Source organism: Hippocampus zosterae, chromosome 3 (assembly GCF_025434085.1).
Source record: "Hippocampus zosterae strain Florida chromosome 3, ASM2543408v3, whole genome shotgun sequence".
In the NCBI taxonomy this organism is placed as follows: Eukaryota; Metazoa; Chordata; class Actinopteri; order Syngnathiformes; family Syngnathidae; genus Hippocampus; species Hippocampus zosterae.
This window is the reverse complement of record NC_067453.1, coordinates 6,694,896-6,715,120: the sequence shown is the minus strand read 5'-3', so window position 1 is coordinate 6,715,120 and position 20,225 is coordinate 6,694,896. Positions and strand designations below refer to the sequence as shown.

The window sequence follows — 20,225 nt, the reverse complement described above, 5'->3', positions numbered from 1 at the left end:
TTGATTTAATTAATAATAACTTTTAACAAATGTAACATGAGTGATGGTACAGAGCAGTCATCATTATTTGTATTTAATATTACAAAATATAATAATAATAATACATCAGGAAGCAGCAGCACATTTATTAACTGTGATGTATTTTTTAAATTGTGTTACATAAAGTCATTATTGTAAGAACTAAGAACATCAACAGTACAGGTAGAGTGGATAGAAATGCTAGCTTCACTTTCCCCGCCAAGTTAGTTTCTCACTGTATTTGGAGGTCTGCATGACCAATTACTACTACGATTAATAATAACAATAATAGAATTAATGTAATGCTTTTCTTACTTTTCAAAAGAATCAAACGGTTTGCACTACAGTACCGTATTTACAAAACAGAAAACTAACAGTAGGGAAAGTAAGTGTGTGTCCATTTTAGGTAGCGTTGTCTCTCAAATGAGCCGCGCACGTGATTCTCTCCTCCTCCGAAGTTGAACACGCTCCATAACTGTTGTCTGCGCTTACACGTACGATGACCCGGAAGCACGTACGATGACCCGGAAGCACGTCAACGACCATTAAAAATAAATAAATAAAGTATTGCGAGATCTCGCAATCTTTCTTTGCGAGATCTCGCAATCTTCTCGCAATCTTTCTTTGCGAGATCTCGCATTACTTTGCGGGATCTCGCATTACTTTGCGAGATCTCGCGAAGTTTTTTTTTCCTTCCATGTCCCCTTAGGGGCTCCCTATTTTTATCCTTCTGTCACATGACATGAGTTCAAAGCCAAGGCTTACTGCTTACTGTACATTCCTCAGGCATGACCTGTCATCTTGAGTGGAGCTGCTTGACTCCATTTCATTATTCAACATGTCTGTCGAGGACTGTACTTGGGTGCCAACTTTTAAATTGCATTCAGGATTTTGGGCTTCACACACCCTGTAAAATCACCTTCATGATCACCACACATTCTGTTTAATGAGGAAAATGTGCCACATTTACATGTTTATTTTTCAATTTATCAGCAATAATTTATAACAGCATAACGTGTAAAGCAACAAAATGTGCAACAACTGATGGGGATTTTTTTTCCATCCAAAAAAAAAAATCCATCGATTTCTACAACGTTGACAGACATGTTATAGTACATTCACCAAAGTATTTACAGACATACATGCCACTTTCTATAACAGTTGATGACCAACTTGAGGCTATACCAGCTTAAGAAAACTACAAAAGCAACATCGTGTTTGGAAAATACAAAGTAAATCATGGGTAGTCAATCAAATGTGATTATTATTATTTTTTTTTTAAAGCTTAACATCACTGAAGTTGCAGGAATTGATCTCAAATGACAGTCATGTGAACACAGCTGTTGCAGATTTTTTTTTCCATTTTTTTCATTTTACATAATGTAGTAATAACAGAAGCAGTGGGAGCTCTGAGAGCTGCTTCCGATCCAAACAATTACAAACGGATAATTGCTAAATTGGGCGGATGACAGAATTCTCACTCCGTTGCTTGAAGTCATTGCGAATGTGACAGCTGACCCTGGTTTGACTTGAAATCACGCGTTTGATTCAAGGCAACAATACATCAACAACACAAAAGGTCAATTACAGTGATTGGCTTTTTATGGAACGCACGACTTTTTTGGGTTGGTGGGGTTGTGAGTAAAAGCAGAAAAAAAGTGCACTTCACATCTCAGAGAGGAACACTCTTCCTACATACAAAAGGTTAACAGCTTGGAAAATACAGGTACATTCAATACTGAAGATCTTATAAGGTGCTATCCTACATTGCTTCCTGGAAATAAGGGCCTCTGCATTTCAATACAGAAATGCCTCACTTGGGAGACCGACAATACGCTGGCTATGCAGCCTGTTCTGGAGGAAAGGCTTCTCCAAAAACTCAGTTAAGGACTTGGATGAGCCTACACATGACTGATTTTGGATCAAATATAACGATTCTTCATTTTGATTGATTTTAGATGGCGATTTTCGTGTGTGTGATAATTCTTGTGTTTCAAAAAGAACTGTGATATCTCCAAGTACCCCGTGCAAAAAGATGGGGGTGAGGTATTGTCATCTAGGCCAACTAGTGCACATTTACATCGCGATTAACCTGACTATCATCCGGGTTTGAATATTTACACTCCGAGCAGACACAGCGAGATGTTCCAAACCTTGGCAGACGTCTTTGTGACGTCTCACATCCAAGGAGACTCGCTGATTGGGAAACTGCGCATTTGCACTTGTAGTACTCAAAATGTGGCATCAATGCTGCCATTTGAGAATACTTTATCAAAGCGAATACAAAACAAACTGCAGTGCAACACAACAGTTTTGCTGCGTTTATGCCAATCATCGTCGATGAGCATTCAGATGAATGAATCTAGCTTAAGTGCAAAAGGCACACGCTGTCAGAAGTGTTCCGGCAAGGTGGCTAGCTATAATACACAAAAATCTCCTCCGTCGACCCATATCATTGACATTTGTCCACATCCTCAGAAATTGCCATTGCCTCACAAATTGTGTGAATGCTGAGAGATGTAACGGAGGACTAACTAACTTCTTAATGTATCACAGTGCAACATTCTGTGCAAGCACACCTCCTTGGGAATTATATCAGAGCAATATGACTGGACATTTAGACCAGCCGCACACAGAGCCATGCGGCAGAACGCAACTGAACTGGACATCCGTGAAGAAAAACACAGTCGGCTACACAACCGCACACCGTGCGCTTGACCCTCGTGCACATAACTGGCTCCCTGCAATAGGACAACGGTGCCCCCGGGTGGGTTTTTTTTTGGAGAAATACTTTGAGGTGCCACAGATAATCTGGCTTTTTTTTTTAACCACAAATAACATGGGCCTGTTGTCAAGGAGGAAACAGATTACGCTAGCTGTTGGAGCTGAATTAGGACATTAGTGTGGATATTTGCAAAGTTCTTGGCCACATTCATTGACTGCACGCGTGTAGTTCAACACATTTTGCTTTTTTACCACAGGCACATTTGCAAATATTTTAATATTTGCAAATTATTGTAAAAATCCAATTTACATAGCTAGTGTAAACTTGATTGGTACAGCTCGCTTCACACTCTGTAAATGTTGTTAACGAAAGCTTGTGATATGATGTGGCATTTTTGATTTTGCATAACATATGTGACATAAAAAATCGGAATCTTGTTACAGAACGAAAAACCCGTGAGTGTTCAGCCATGTCAATCAGTAAGAGTGATGATCTTTGTTGCCTCATCAAAAAAGTTCCAGTATATGGGGGGAAAAAAACAATTGCAAATTCATTCAGAAAGAGTGCCACATTCAGTGGCTAGATAATAATAATAATAATGCATCATTTTCATTAGGGTTGCAAGTGTGCTAGAGGACATGTCAGTTAACTTTGGGCAAGAGATCCCAGGAGCCAAATAGACAGACAATGTTACATTCACAAAGCCAGTGAAACCCTGCTTGTTGGTGAATTGCCATTCACAAGATCATAACTTGGCATTTTGTGGAATCTAATCTTATCTACCTGTGGAGGGAGAAAAAATAAAAATAAAACTTGCCTATTTGCTGCTCTTTGTACAAAAACCACAAGATAACACCAAAGCCTACTCCAGTGAGCCAGATTCACTGGAGTAGTAAGCGCTCTCAAAGAAGTATTGGTGAAGTTACAAATCTTGACTCCTGGACCAGCTTGTTTTTAGTCTGGTTTGTTTTTTTAGGATGATTTTAAAGTGTTTTGGGAGCATACAATATTCCATTTTACGCTATTAATACAGGCTTGTCCCACCAGGGGGTTTTATTGTATGGAAAATACCGTGTTAGATTAACCAAATATGCATGATTATGCAACGTGGGAGATGGACGCAGTATCGGAAGAGCACGCAAGCTGCAATAATAATCATAATAATAATAATAATAAAGTTAGGGGTGCTTGACGCTCAGCATTCACACAACAAACGCATCGAATAAGAGAGTGCATGGCCTCCAGGGTGACCCGACCCGGAAAAGTTAGCTTTGACAGACGGCCAACTGGTCACACGGCCGGTGAATCCCACTCTCATCGTCATCGTCACCTTCATCACTCGTGGGAGTCTCCTCACGTTCATCAGGTGAGCTCATCTCGCCATCGCGAGGGTCGACGTCGTCTGCGATTTGGGGGTCCTTGCACGGAGACGAAGCGCCCACGTGGGCAGACAAGCCCGGGAAGGCCGCAGCTGCAGATGCTTGGGCGGGGTACAGCCAGGGGAAAGGAGAGGCCAGGGCCGCCGCCGGGTACATGCTCTTTTCCATGTTGCTTTTATCGAAAAGAGGCATGTACGAGGCAGCCGCTGATGGGTTGATGAAGTAGAAAGGCATGCAAATTGGCGTCTGCTGTCCCACTCCGGTTAATCCCATCAGAGAGTTCATGAACGCCACATCGGCGGCCCCAGAGCCATTACCGGACCAGTTCATCTTTGGCTTCTTGGCAGGGCGATTGTCTCCTAACTCCTGCTTGATTTTCACACCTTTGGCCGCTTGCAAGGTGTTGCTGTGCTCACACTCTTTGTCCTTGCCCCCCTCACCCCCGTAGCCACTGTCCGTGTCTGTGTCATTCTCGGTCAGATCCCCACCTTGGGTCCTCTGGATGACTGGGACGCAGTTGGCCTGGTTGTCAGCTTTAAGACCATCTGGTGAGACAGCCGTGGGGAGCTGCTGCTGCTGCTGGGGGAGAAGTGAGCCGGACTGGACCCGAGCCAGGACCTTGTGAAGGTGCTGGACGAGCTGGGTGCCGCTCTGCTCTTGCGCCGACCAGTTCTCAAACTGGCTCAGGTATTGCAGGACTTCTTTGACACATGTTTGGAAACCAGAATGGAAGGCTTCTGCATTGGTGTGAATGGAAGACTTCATCAACCTGTCCCCTGATGAAAGAAAAAGAATCATGTTTAACACTCATGCCCTTCATTTTCTTTGCATACATGGTATATTCCTGCTAAGAATATCTTGTAGATTCTCTACAACTGTTTTGAAAGTGAATTCCTGGATGAATAATCCTTAATTATTCAGAGATTAAGGTGGACTTTCGTCTAAATACAAATGCGAGCCTATATATATATATATATATATATATATATTTATACACACACACACACACATATAAATGTGTGATTTTAACTGACTTACCAGGTTTGTCCACCTTTCTAATGTAATCGGACCAAAAATCTCCGTTCAAGTCCTTTTCCTCAAGTCATAACCACTTGAACGTGTTCTTAACACTGGCATCTATTGCACATATGTCAGCTTGCCTTTCTACAAGTTTGAACATTGCACTGGGGCCGTACCTGGCCAATCACGCATGAATTAGTTTACACAAAACGCTATTCAAATACTGGACATTCAATGATTAATCTGCCTTTTGTGTGCACACGTGCACCCTTTGTGGCTTCCGTTGTCGCGGAAATTTAGAATTTTGATTGATGATTGATTTTGGTGTTATTGTTACTAGTGTAAGTGCCTCAACATTGCTACGCTCGTGAAAGCAAAACAACAAACTCAAATGCGTGTTCGTTAAATGTTGTCAACTAATATCCAGATTACTTTTGGGGAATTTTTCCTCAATTTTCCAGAGGAATTTTCATGAAAATTTGAAATCCGAAATTGCGGGAAAATCTGGAGGACTTTCTTCACTAATTATTGTTTCTCAAAAATGGCAAAGTAATTTTTAAGCACCACTTATTTGTGAATACAAAAAAACATCACATCAAGTTTAAAACCAAACTTTCAATCTTTCCCCTTCAATGTGGGCCAGACAATCAAACAGCACATCCTCAAAGAGATCCTGCAGCGTTTGCTTTGTTCAGTGCACAAGAAGAGGCAAGAGTTGACATGACAACTCTCCTGCTCACAATTCCCTGAGCGTTCAAGCTCAAGGGGGTCGTCCAAGTGACGACTTTTGAAGATGTGGACGACATCATGGTGGCTATGAACAATCCTTCCACAAATGATCCCCCCCCCCATGACCCTTCAAAGACCATCAAGTGCATGTTTCTATACACTGAAAGAAAAGTCCATCAATCCATTTTCCAATCCGTTTATCCTCACATGGGTCGCAGGTGTGCTGGAACCCATCCCAGTTGTCTTCGGGCAGTATGCGGGGTTCCAATAGCCTCCCATGCATGTTTTTGGAATGCGGGAGTTAAACCGGAGTCCCCGGAGAAAACCCACACAGAAACGGAGAGAACATACAAACTCCCCACGGGAAGGCCGTAGCCGGAATCGAACCCTGCACCTCTGCACTGTGAGGCCGACGTTCTAACCAGTCGCCCACCGTGCCACCGAAGGAAAAATCCTTTGAATTGATTTAATTTGTACATGTACATTGTTAACACGTGTATACATTGTGTTAAACTAACATGATCCATCTGCCATCTGAACCATTGATTCTCAATAGGGTTGTGAGCACGCTGGAGCCTCTCCTATATACAGTATTATCCATTATTCTTAAGATTACATCATCTTACTACATTTTAATCATGTGCAAACAATGCACACAATCAAATTAAGTACTTCATTGCAGAAAGCTGAGAGGTGTGGGGTACACAGACAGTTCCCAATAGGACTGTTTCAAGCTCCCTTTTGAACACTGCCAACTGTCCCATAAAATGTATGACAAGAACAGTTTCACATTTTTCTATTTTAACACCACTGCCAGCATTTTTCTCCATGCACCAGTAAATCTTGTTTTAGTAGCTAAGGGTCACATAGAGCTAGAACAAAATCAGTGTACATAAACTTTGTAGCACCTGTACAAAAGAATGACATTTTTTTTTCTTAAATCTAATTTTGGGCCTTTTTGTGTTTCGGAAAAGTCACCGAATTTCAAGGATTTCTTAAAATGTATTTATTTTTATTTTTATTTTTATATTTTGGTCACATTTCAAAACGAGTCCAATTTGCCCTGAAATTGTCGGAATTACGACAAGATCAGGACGCAATCATGAAGGTAAAGTTCGATACGAAGTGCAACTTACAACAAAAGATTAAAAAAAAAAAAAAAAAAAAACACGGCACGTGATCGACAACTGTCAGCGCACGTGCGTGTCTGCCGCACTCGGAAGCGCGCCCGTGCGTGCAAGTGATATTTGTTTTTTTCCACTATGCGTGCGCTTTCACCACACCTACGTAAATATAGATACGGTTTGATGAAGCTTGTTGATCTTACCGTTCTGGAGAGCAATGATCTTCTGGTGCTGCTGCTCCGTCACCGCAGTCAATGCGTTTAAATGTTTCAGAGTTAATTCCAGAACAACTGCCTTCTCCAAATGACCCAGCGTCTGCATGGACAAAAAACGCAAGTCTGATTGTTAAAAAAAATCCCTTCACGCAACCGAAACTTTTCAGCATCCTTTTTCTTTTCAAAATCGTGATCTTACCGACAGCTTTAAATGCTCCGGCAGCAGATCCTTCAGCTGACCAATACATTCATTGATTCGGTCTCTCCTCTTCTTCTCTATCAAACGGTGTGGTAATTTATAAGCGTCCTGTGGACAACAGAAAATGCGATACGTGTGTTTCAAAGTTACGTAATGGCGATTACAACAAAAGTAAACAATGAAGTCAAACGTTCGGAAATGTTTCCAATTCCACACCTTGCCGCCATCCTCCCGCTTTAGTCCCCTTTTGGGTTTGCACATGTACAGAGAGGGGTAGTCTACCCTAAAGTACAAGTGGGAAGAGTGTCCGGTAAAACATTGTTTTTTGTTGTTGTTGTTTTTTTTAAGTCTTCGCGAAAGAGTTTAAAACACGCTCACCCCAAAAAGTCTGCGCGCTCCATGAAGTGTCTTTCCTGTAAATGCGCTCTTCTTTCATCCATCAGATGTCTCCTGCAGCTTTCCTTGGCACAAACGTTTGTTATTCCACGAGGCGCGCGGCTGATGGTGGGTGGACACGGTGTGCGTGTCTTCTGCTTAGAGCTGTGCCGCCTCACACTGATACCTCCACTTCCCCCTCCGCGGCTGATGTGTCTCTCCGCCCCAGCTAACCCCCTCCCCCCCAGCACAGACTCACCCAACCCCTCCCTCCATGCCGCGGCCACTTCGCAAAGCCGCCGTGGCCTGCAAGAGCGCACGCGCGACCCAGCGAGGGAAGGGAACGGCTTCTACTCACGTGTACTCGCACGACGGCACAAAGTCCGCTGAAACCTGCCCAGAGAGAGAGAGAGTGAGAGCGAGAGATCGTGTGCGTGTGTGTGTGTGCGCGTGCGTGCGCGCGTGTGTATGTGTGCGTGTGTGCGTGCGTGTGTGAGTGTGTGTGTGCGCGTGCGTGCGTGTGTGTGTGCGTGTGTGCGTGTGTGCGTGCGTGTGCGTGTGTGCGTGCGCGTGTGCGTGTGCGTGTGTGCGTGCCTGTGTGTGTGTGTGCGTGCGTGTGTGTGCGCGTGCGTGCCTGTGTGTGCGCGTGCGTGTGTGTGTGCGCGTGCGTGCCTGTGTGTGTGTGTGCGTGTGTGTGAGCGTGTGTGCGTGTGTGAACAACGGCCACAGCCAGTGAGCAAACAGCTGGGGCCTAAAAATCATTTTGAGACTGTATTCATTTAAACAAGCACATACTTGATGAAAGTTTCAAATGAAATCAATTAAGATGCCTTCGGGTCACGTATACTTTAAACATTACATCTCCTCCACTTAGTTGTGGATTTGGAAAAACAACCACCATAAGTGACTTGTTGACACATTGTTTTTTTCTGTCTAATGCACTTATGAACACTGTAGAAATACTGATTGGACCTCTTTATTTATGACCGCTTTATTTTCTCACGACGTTCAGAGAATAAGATAAGAAAACCTTTATTAGTCTCACAATGGAGAAATTCCCAATTCACAGCAGCAAAGTTATGAAAGTAAGAAGTAGAACAACAAAATATAGGAGCTGCTGGAAAGGCAGCCACTCTCGCGGTGCCATTTTGAAGTCAAAATAACAAAAATAACACAAGACAACACATAGGACACAGACAGTCGTTCAATCTTCACCAATTTTCTGCATACACTTTGTTGTCTGAAGCAGTTCTAGATGAAAGAGGAGAGGATCAAAGTGTCCTTTCTCCAGTGGATCAGAGACGTCATGCTGAAAATGTGCACACGTCTGCTACAAGCTAAGTTTTGAAAGCAAACACGAAGCTGCAGCGTCCATTGACGAAAAGAGATTAGTTCACTTCTCCTGTCCCACGTAATCCGCTTCAAACTCCAAGCCGCGACTCCCAGCTCCAAATCCGCATCGGCACTCCGCGCCAACGCTCCTTTCTTCTCATCGTCGGCTCCTCAAGACCTCCATCCATCCAGCTGCAGACCGTTCAACAGCACCGATCTCTCCGCTGAACAAAGCGGGGCTGTGAAAAATGCTGCCCATTACAGGCGCAAGACACAAGCGCCCCGGGACTGTCCAGCAACGACAGTCAAATGGCGCCGACATTCCTCCAGTCAAAAACAGTGCTGGTATACCCATGCTGCCGAGAAGGCGCAACCACCAAGCACAGAGTCTCCTCCTTGATGAATGTCGTGGAAAAAAAAAGCTGAAAAAGGTCCACATCAAGTCCACACGACGTAACAACAAACACAAAGTGACAAAAGAAACACACCTGTTTTGATAATTTGGCTATAAAACCAAGAGCCACCATAGGCTCAGTCTTTTTTGCTATCTATCAAAATGTGTTGCTATAACCTTGCTTTAAAAAAAAAAAAAAAAAATGATGTATTTGAAACAGCAGAACTTGTGGGGTTTTGGCTAGCATCAGATAACACAATCGCCAAAAAACATTCTTGGAAAAGACGTCAAACAATTCATGAATGGGAATAGTATCTTGCTTCTCTGAATCTTTGGTGGTATTGCCGTTAATTCTCCTTGGTTGAAGGGACCATGAATTGGGCTGAACTTGTCACTTTTGGAAAAATGATGTAAGGATCCATCCATCCATCCACTTTCTGACCTGCTTATCGTCACAAGGGTTGCGGGTGTGCTGGAGCAAGTCTCAGCTATTTTAGGGCAAGTGGCGGGTTATACCCTGGACTGGTCTCCAGCCAATCGCACTGTACAAAAGGACAAACAACCATCCTCACTCACAATCACACCCAAAAGGGCAATTTAGAATTTTCAATCAACCTACCACAAATGTACTGTGTTTGCAATATGGGAAGAAACTGGAGTGCCCGGAGAAAACCCACGCAGGCATCGGTAGAACATGCAAAATCCAACCAGTCCAATTTGTGAAACAAATTTTATTATCCATCTAACCATGTTCAATGTCGCTTACCCCGTTCAGGGTCATGGGGTGCAGGAGCCTATCTGAGGTGACTTTGTGCAAAAGGAGAACTCAACTTTTAACTGGACGCTGTCATGATTCGGTCTAGGGACCAACAGGTGGCACTGTAGGGGGTCCCCTGGCAGCTGCACAGCTGTTGGTCATAGGTAATCAGGCCTTTAAAAGGACTCCCAGCCCGAACACTCATTGTCGGGTCATTGTTTGCTACTGTCATGTGTGTTGCTGTTTGTTCTTGTTTTCTGTCATGTTTAGTTCATTGTTATGTTTTAGATTTAGTCATGTTTTTTGTTTGGTACTTTGTGTGTTTTGGATTTAGTTTTCTTTGTTTTAAATACAATTCGTCAAATACCCCCTGCTCCTCTCTCCTGCCTGCTTTTTTTGGGGTCCACCACCACCTCGCAGCGTGACAGACGCCAGTCAGTCAAAGGGCACATATAGAGATGGGCAATGACTCACATTCACACAATTACTGAGTGGGAACTGAACCGAATGTACCACTACAGTGACCATTAGTGATGGGTCCATGAGGCCTCATGAGGCGTGTCGACACACTGACACACTGTGTTGATACTGTGCTGATACTGTGTCACTGACCACTGCCACCTGCTGGACCTTCAAGATCCCTGCATCCAACCCACTCAACAGACTTTACTGACTGATAATATTTTTGTATATTGAACATATAAAATATACAATTCGGTAATAAATTGGCAAAAAGTGAAGGTAAGATATAAAAAAAAGGAAAAGAAAATAGTCATCATCACAAATATGTGTTCAAAGGAGTAGAAAGAAGTAAAAAAAAACCTAGAGTCCTACCCCTTCTTATATATGAATTGATCATTTTTCAAAATAGAAAAGAAAGTCTACATATCAACAAATGCTTTTACCCTTATGTATGCTGTACCTATACATTTTTACAACTTTAGGTTTGTATATACAGTACATACTCATTGGAGCACAAGTATATGTCGATTTTCTCATATTCATAATGGATGCTACATTTCATTAATATATTAAATAATCTCATCAATGTATTCCTGATGTATTGCTATATTTCATGGGTGTATCGAATTTATTAGCTTAATTCTGATTTGTGTAGTTGTCTTGTACTACTCTCAAATTCATTTTTAATCTCAGCAAGAGAGTTACTCATTTTACTGGTCCGTTTCAGAATCATTCCACAGATTTACACCTATTACAGATACACTCCTTTGCGTGATGTTTGTTCGTGTTTTGGATTTTTCTGTATAGGTTAGTACCCCTTAAATTATGACAACTTTCTCGAATTTTAAAAAGCTTCTGGATGTTTTGGCAAAGGAGGTTATTGTGTGCTTTGTACATTAATTGGGCGATTTTGAAGTCAACCAGGTCATGAGATTTCATTGTTTAATTTGATAAACAGTGGATTTGTGGGTTCCGTCTATTTGGAGCCAGTAATTGTTCTGATTGCTTTGTATTGTAGTTTTAAAAGTGTTTTACTGGCATTTCCCCATATTTCCACACAATAGGTCAAATATGGAAGTAATAAAAGTGTGTACAAGGATTTCTTATTCAGCACATCCTTAGTTTTGGGAGGATCCCTATGGTTTGGGATATTTTTCTTTTATTATCCATTATGTAGCTGCCAGCACGGTTTTGCATCTACAACTGTTCCAAGACATTTTCATAAGGTCATTCATCGATTTGATGAAGTGTATACAATATCATTCACATCCATGCATTCATTTTGCAACATTCAATGTGTTCAAATAATGTGAAGATCATTTGAATGAGGATGCTTGTGGGCTTTGATTTCACATTTTTGAGAAAAATAAGATGCTCCAATGTTTTAAACTTCAGCCTGTTGCGTCTTTTACAAGCAATTTCTCCTGCTGTGAAGAACACACGCTCACAAGGGACGGATGAGGCTGGCGTACAAAGGAACTCCTTTGCGAGGTGGGAGAGGTTTGGGAAAGAAGTGTGTTGGTTCTTCCAGTACAGCTGCTTCCTGGAACCTTGATTGTCAAACATGGAGTGGAGAGTCAACCAATAATTACTGATTGTCAATTAATCATCAACATAGCAACCGTGAAAAGATGAGTGAACGTTTGTATACCTGGCGTAATACCGGGTGTATCGCGAACTTCATTCTCATGCTTGGCCCGATAATGCCTCAGCATGGTGGAGGTGCTTCTGTTGGCGAATTGACTTGGCAAATTCGACATTTCACCTGTAATGAAATGTGAATAAGAAGTAACTAAGAGTTACCTTGAAATGTATTCGGATTAGAATGGTACAACACGTCAATAATCTGAGAGGCACTCGGCGAGTGCCTCTCGCCGAGAGGCTCTCGGCGACAGAAGGCGATTTGAATAAATAAATAAATAATACCTTATTCTCCAGGACATCAAAATAGTCCCACACGGCGTATGATTTGCGTCTCTGCTCCATAATCGGCAAGGAAGGCAAGGCACGAACACGAAGTCTGCACTGACACGAGCTTCGACAAGCGAGCGTGAGTGAGATCTGGCTTGTTTCGGCAGGTGTTCCTTATAAACACTGTGTGGCGGGCTTTTGCTGCGTCAACGCCCTCTGCACTGAGTCGACGCCCCCTGGACTAAGTGGCGCAGCCTGTACTGTGCCAAGCAGCCGATGCAGTCTAAACTGCACCGGTGCAGTTCACGTGTCAATTAGCAGCCTGGACTGTGTCAACGCAGCCGATGTGTCAATTAGCAGCCTGGACTGTGTCAACGCAGCCGGTGTGTCAATTAGAAGCCTGGACTGTAGTGATGGGTCCAGCGACACCGATGCATTGACACATGCGCCGGGCTCACAGAGCAAACCACGTGTCGATGCATGTGCTGGCTCATTACGTCACGTGATTGACACGTGAACTGCGTTGACACAGTCCAGGCTTCTAATTGACACACCGGCTGCGTTGACACAGTCCAGGCTGCTAATTGACACATCGACTGTGTTGACACAGTCCAGGCTGCTAATTGACACATCGGCTGCGTTGACACAGTCCAGGCTGCTAATTGACACGTGAACTGCACCTGCATCGGCTGCTTGGCACAGTACAGGCTGCGCCACTTAGTCCAGGGGGCGTCGACTCGGTGCAGAGGGCGTTGACGCAGCAAAAGCCCGCCACACAGTGTTTATAAGGAACACCTGCCGAAACAAGCCAGACCTCACTCACGCTCGCTTGTCGAAGCTCGTGTCAGTGCAGACTTCGTGTTCGTGCCTTGCCTTCCTTGCCGATTATGGAGCAGAGACGCAAATCATCCGCCGTGTGGGACAATTTTGATGTCCTGGAGAATAAGGTATTATTTATTTATTTATTCAAATCGCCTTCTGTCGCCGAGTGCCTCTCAGATTATTGACGTGTTGTACCATTCTAATCCGAATACACTTCAAGGTAACTCTTAGTTACTTCTTATTCACATTTCATTACAGGTGAAATGTCGAATTTGCCAAGTCAATTCGCCAACAGAAGCACCTCCACCATGCTGAGGCATTATCGGGCCAAGCATGAGAATGAAGTTCGCGATACACCCGGTATTACGCCAGGTATACAAACGTTCACTCATCTTTTCACGGTTGCTATGTTGATGATTAATTGACAATCAGTAATTATTGGTTGACTCTCCACTCCATGTTTCACAATCAAGGTTCCAGGAAGCAGCTGTACTGGAAGGACCAACACACTTCTTTCCCAAACCTCTCCCACCTCGCAAAGGAGTTCCTTTGTACGCCAGCCACATCCATCCCTTGTGAGCGTGTGTTCTACACAGCAGGAGAAATTGCTTGTAAAGGACTCAACAGGCTGAAGTTTAAAACATTGGAGCATCTTATTTTTCACAATAAACATGTGAAATCAAAGCCCACAAGCATCCTCATTCAAATGATCTTCACATTATTTGAACACATTGAATGTTGCAAAATGAATGAATGCATGGATGTGAATGATATAGTATACACTTCATCAAATCGATGAATGACCTTATGAAAATGTCTTGGAACAGTTGTAGATGCAAAACCGTGCTGGCAGCTACATAATAGATAATAAAAAAAATATCCCAAACCATAGGGATCCTCCCAAAACTAAGGATGTGCTGAATAAGAAATCCTTGTACACACTTTTATTACTTCCATATTTGACCTATTGTGTGGAAATATGGGGAAATACCAGTAAAACACTGTTCTGATTGCTTTGTATTGTAGTTTTAAAACAATCACTGGCTCCAAATAGACGGAACCCACAAATCCACTGTTTATCAAATTAAACAATGAAATCTCATGACCTGGTTGACTTCAAAATCGCCCAATCAATGTACAAAGCACACGATAACCTCCTTTGCCAAAACATCCAGAAGCTTTTTAAAATTCGAGAAAGTTGTCATAATTTAAGGGGTACTAACCTATACAGAAGAATCCAAAACACGAACAAACATCACGCAAAGGAGTGTATCTGTAATAGGTGTAAATCTGTGGAATGATTCTGAAACGGACCAGTAAAATGAGTAACTCTCTTGCTGAGATTAAAAATGAATTTGAGATTAGTACAAGACAACTACACAAATCAGAATTAAGCTAATAAATTCGATACACCCATGAAATATAGCAATACATTGATGAGATTATTTAATATATTAATGAAATGTAGCATCCATTATGAATATGAGAAAATCGACATATACTTGTGCTCCAATGAGTATGTACTGTATATACAAACCTAAAGTTGTAAAAATGTATAAGTACAGCATACATAAGGGTAAAAGCATTTGTTGATATGTAGACTTTCTTTTCTATTTTGAAAAATGATCAATTCATATATAAGAAGGGGTAGGACTCTAGGGTTTTTTTTACTTCTTTCTACTCCTTTGAACACATATTTGTGATGATGACTATTTTCTTTTCCTTTTTTTATATCTTACATTCACTTTTTGCCAATTTATTACCGAATTGTATATTATATTATATGTTCAATATACAAAAAAATTATCAGTCAGTTCAGTCTGTTGAGTGGGTTGGATGCAGGGATCTTGAAGGTCCAGCAGGTGGCAGTGGTCAGTGACACAGTATCAGCACAGTATCAACACAGTGTGTCAGTGTGTCGACACGCCTCATGAGGCCTCATGGACCCATCACTACTGGACTGTGTCAACGCAGCCGGTGTGTCAATTAGAAGCCTGGACTGTGTCAACGCAGTTCACGTGTCAATCACGTGACGTAATGAGCCAGCACATGCATCGACACGTGGTTTGCTCTGTGAGCCCGGCGCATGTGTCAATGCATCGGTGTCACTGGACCCATCACTAGTGACCATATCAAACAAATGGTCCTAATGAAGCAAACACTCCTTTAAAGATTGTCAGCTGACGTTATCAATTACTCTTGCTTTGTTTCTGAATATGGCGACATGATGGTGTTGCTGCTGCTGCTGTTGTTGTTGTTGTTGAGCAACCTCCAAAGCGGCTCCTAAAGCCGCAGCGACCCGGGTACCTTCAGACCCATTTCTCGGCTGTTGACTGTTCGTAGCCCGAAGGCACGTCCAACACCGCTTGGAGGACATTCCCGAGTCGGGCTGGTGTTGCTGCTCAATGCAGGGGCAGATCTATTTGAGTTCCCATGGGGCTCACTCAGCCCAAAGTCTGAACTACTACTATTTTCTCAGAAACCTGGGACATAGTAGTTTAAAAAATGAATATAAATACAGTCAACAATATGTAATTGCTTTGCATTTCCTTCCCTTCACTGAAAGAGCATTTGTATTGAATGAAATCATGAAATAAAGGCAAAGAACATTAGTGAAATCGGGTCATGCAAGTGAACGGCTGATTAAAAACCCAAAGTAAAATTGTGTTTCTGTCATGATTCGGTTTAGGGACCAACAGGTGGCACTGTAGGGCTCCCCTGGCAGCTGCACACCTGTTGGTCATTTGGTAATTAGTTGTATAAAAGGACTCAAGCCCGAACACTTGGTGTCGGGTCATTGTTGCTTCTCGCTACTGTCATGTGTGTTGCTGTTGTTTGCTCTTGTTTTCTGTCATGTTTAGTTCATTGTTATGTTTTAGCTTTAGTCATAGTTTTTGTTTGATACTTTGGACTTTGTGTGTTTTGGATTTAGTTTTCTTTGTTTTAAATACAATTCTTCAAATACACTCCGCTCCTCCCTTCTGCCTGCTTTTTGGGGTCCACCACCACCTTGCTACGTGACGGTTTCTGAACAAAATGAGTTGAAAGTGTCTTGTTTTTGTACAATATCTGTCATATGAATGCTGTATATATATTGTGCAGTGAATCGTTGGTTTACAACACTATTGGCATACATGTCAAGCTTTCTAGGACAAAGTGCTTGTAAATGGCTCTGTATTAAGTATAAATACACTACACAATACCACGCTTGCAGTCTCCACACCCTAATTCATCCTAATAGTGTTTCATTGGGTTTAGGTAAGGACTCCGTGCGGGGTGTTAAGTTCATCCTCGTCTTGAGAGATTTTGCTTCGTGTACTTGTGGACTGACAAACCCCCCCCCCCCCAAAAAAAAACAAAACAAAAACAGTGCCTTCCAATAGAAGCATGACATTTAATCCACAAAATAACAAACTTAGGTCTTTACATAAGTCTACAGTATGAATACAAAGGGTGCATGGGCCTCAAACTTTGAACATGTGCTCCTCTTCATGCATATGTGCGTTCATGCGGTGTATTGTAACCATGGCAGCAGACCAGCTGTGTGCCTGAACATGTGCATCATACTCCTGTATTGAGCTCAGCAAGCAGTGCAGTTCGTATACCTTCTCCGTCTTGTTTGTCTCCATCTCCTTTTTGTTCTTATTAAAAAAGTGTCAAAAATGAATAAAATCTATTAATTATTTTTCCCTATGTAGGCAAACAACAATTCACACCTATGAATAATTCAGGATCTTCAATTTACCTCTCATACATGTTTTGGAAATGTGTTGGAAAACCCAAGCAAGCACAGAGGAACCTGCAAACTCTACATAGGAAGGCCAGAGGCAAGATTTTAAATCACGGACCTCAGTGCTAACCACTATTCCAACTACACTATGTTTGCAATGTATTCACAGGTGGAACAGATGCACGAACAACCATTCTGACTCACATTCACACATCTAATCAAGTTAGAGTACTCAATTAAATGAAAATATGTCATGAATAAACACATACAGGACCCTAAACGAGTCACTAGATCAGCAATGGAAAATCTCAGGTCGTTTCCCATATTTATTTTATCATTTAATTTTTCTCATTTGATTTGTTTGTGTCAGAGCATGTGGCTCTTTTATGCAAGGCATGGCAAGATAAGGTAAGTTTCGTTGTGTGGACATTTCACGTACAAGACAATTCATGCTCTACATCAGGGGTCGGGAACCTATCGGACGCGAGACAGGTGTGGCTCTTTTGATGATTGCATCTGGCTCGCAGATAAAACAAAATATTCTCGCCATCGATTTTTCACTGCTTATGTCCTGTTCAGGGCTGCAGTTGGCTGCAGGAGCAATTTTCATTGGATGATACTGGCCTACGTTGGGCGTTGCTGGGGAAACAGGTAAACGCCACCTTTTGAATCAATCGGTCATGAGCTCGAAGCTGTTCTGTTTGCAATGACAAAATACCATCGATGAAACGGTCGAATGTAAAGCGGCACTTTGCATGCTACGTTCACATCAAAATACCCTTCGGGAGACAGCAAAAGGGAAGCATGCAAGCTACTGAGCAGGGTGCAAGCTAGCCAGCAGCAACTGCGCGTATGGACCTGGCAAGATGACTATAATCCCGCTAGCTTTGCTGGATCTTTAGCAATGGTGAGAAACGGAAAACCATTCACATTAATGTTGAGTATTATCACAAAATGATTTTAAAATACATTCAGAGGCTTATTATACTGACATTTTGTGGAATTCGCTTTTAAAATACAGCTTCACTGAAATACAGTTCCAAATATTTGGCTTTCATGGCTCTCTTAGTCAAAAAGGTCCCCGACCCCTGCTCTACATAAAACATTAAAAGCATAACAGAAAGAGAAACAGAATATTGTATCAAGACAATGCAAAAGTCATAATGCAATCATCTAAAACAATTACATCAAAATGATTAAATGCAATTACATATCTGTCAAGATAAATTAAAACATAAAGTGCAAATGAGGATTAAAACAAGTGGATGGGGGATGGATTCATGAGAATTGCTGCAGTAAAGAATGTTCTCAGCCATGAGTTAAATGAACTGACAGTGTGAGCAGCCCTCGGGTACTCAGGGAGTTTGTTCTAAGGGTGACGAGCATATTAACTAAATGCTGCTTCATTTTCTTAGGCTCCAGTTTTGGGAACACACAATAGACCTGTTCTCGATGACCGCAGGGGCCTCAATGCTTCAAAGGTTACTAATACAAATGGCATATAAAAAAAATATTTTGGTTTAAGACCATTTAGAGGTTTATAGATTTCCAGTGAGTCTTTGATTTAAGAACAGGTGTGATGTACGGTAATTCTGTTTCTTGGTGTGTGTAAGGACTCTGGTTGTAGATTTTTGGATCAGCTGCAGCTGCCTGATTTATTGATTATTTTTTTCCATTAAGACCTACAAAGACATCATTACAGTCATGTACCCTATTGAAAATAAAAGCATGAACAGGTTTTTCTGTGTCTGGTTGACAAAGAAATGTAAAGTTGCGTGACATTTGCAGAAATATGATCAAAGATGTGACACTACATAATCTGAGCAAGTAGCAGCATCAAGATATTCAATAGAAGTGGTCCAAGAATGGACCCTTGTGGAACCTCGCACATGATTCTTGATCGCTCAGACTAGTAGCAAGTAAGATTTTAACCAATTTAATACAGTGCCTGTAAATCCCACCCATGTCACAGTCTGTCGAACAAAATGTGTCTCAAAGGTAGCATTGATGTCTAGTGATAACAAGACAGTGGTTTTGAGGGCATCATTATGCAGATGTATGTCATTCAAGATCCTAGTAAGTGCAGTCTCAGTCACGGGGTGTGGTCGAAATCTAGATTGAAATGCATGAAAGAGATTGTTTTGCATCCTAAAACTGCAAATCTGTAAAAAGACACACACACACACACACTTTTTGAGATTTTTCAGTGCTGTGGTGTGGTCTAAATCCAGACTGAAATCCATCACAGCAAAACTACTCCTTTTTTTCCCATCAGAAACAGAAGATTCGATACAGTGCCCATAGTTAATTATTGTTGAAGCTTCCGGATTAGACTTTTTTTGAAAGTGGTTTCATTACTGCGGTTTTCAGGCCATGAGAAACTATCCTGATGGAAGAGAATCATTCACTATGAGTATTACATTTGGAGTAAGGCAATTAGAAATTCAAAATTCAGCATTTCAAGACACCATGCTGTGCATGTTAATTTTCAAATAATTTCTTTCAAAGTTGTGTTAACCAGGAGGTGAAAATGTTCAAAATTAACTGGATAATAAGATGGCACAAGTTTCTTTCCTGAAACAGAGCCATTTACTTTTTGTCTTATCTGTCTTATTTTATCAAAGGGTGAAAAGTTTTTGCACGACTTGTGGGACAACAGTTCGGAAGGGACTGATGCTGTCGGGGGGTTGAGAGAAGACAACCCCTGAGAACAATGAATGTCTTGACAGCAGTGGAAAACGGATGCAATCACCTACTCACGCAAAAAGAAAACTTGTGACCTCCTCCCAAGTCTGAATTAAGAAGCACTGACCTACATACTCATTCCTCACATAGCTTGAGTTCATGTCAGCACAGTGGTATGTTGGAATCCCCCTTTGAGACTTTCTGCCACCCTTCCCTACTCTTCCTTTCTTCCACTGTAAACTGCCTGCTCTATATGTGGGACCGGAGCCGCTCAAGGAATCCATTCCAAATGTTTTCCATATTAGTTCTGCTTCCAAATAGCAGCTATGGTGAGATGAGGCCTGGGCA

The 20,225-nt window shown here is 42.1% G+C and overlaps 1 protein-coding gene across 1 annotated transcript; it reads right to left on the bottom strand.

Moving 5' to 3' along the window:
* Positions 1-979: 979 nt before the first annotated feature.
* On the bottom strand, positions 980-8,016 carry bhlhe41 (basic helix-loop-helix family, member e41). The gene is made up of 5 exons (XM_052060946.1): positions 7,788-8,016; positions 7,626-7,692; positions 7,410-7,517; positions 7,199-7,310; positions 980-4,898 (listed from the first exon to the last, which is right to left on the bottom strand). Exons 1-5 carry the CDS (start codon positions 7,847-7,849, stop codon positions 4,009-4,011), a joined length of 1,239 nt encoding a protein of 412 aa, XP_051916906.1. The 5' UTR covers positions 7,850-8,016; the 3' UTR covers positions 980-4,008.
* Positions 8,017-20,225: the final 12,209 nt, after the last annotated feature.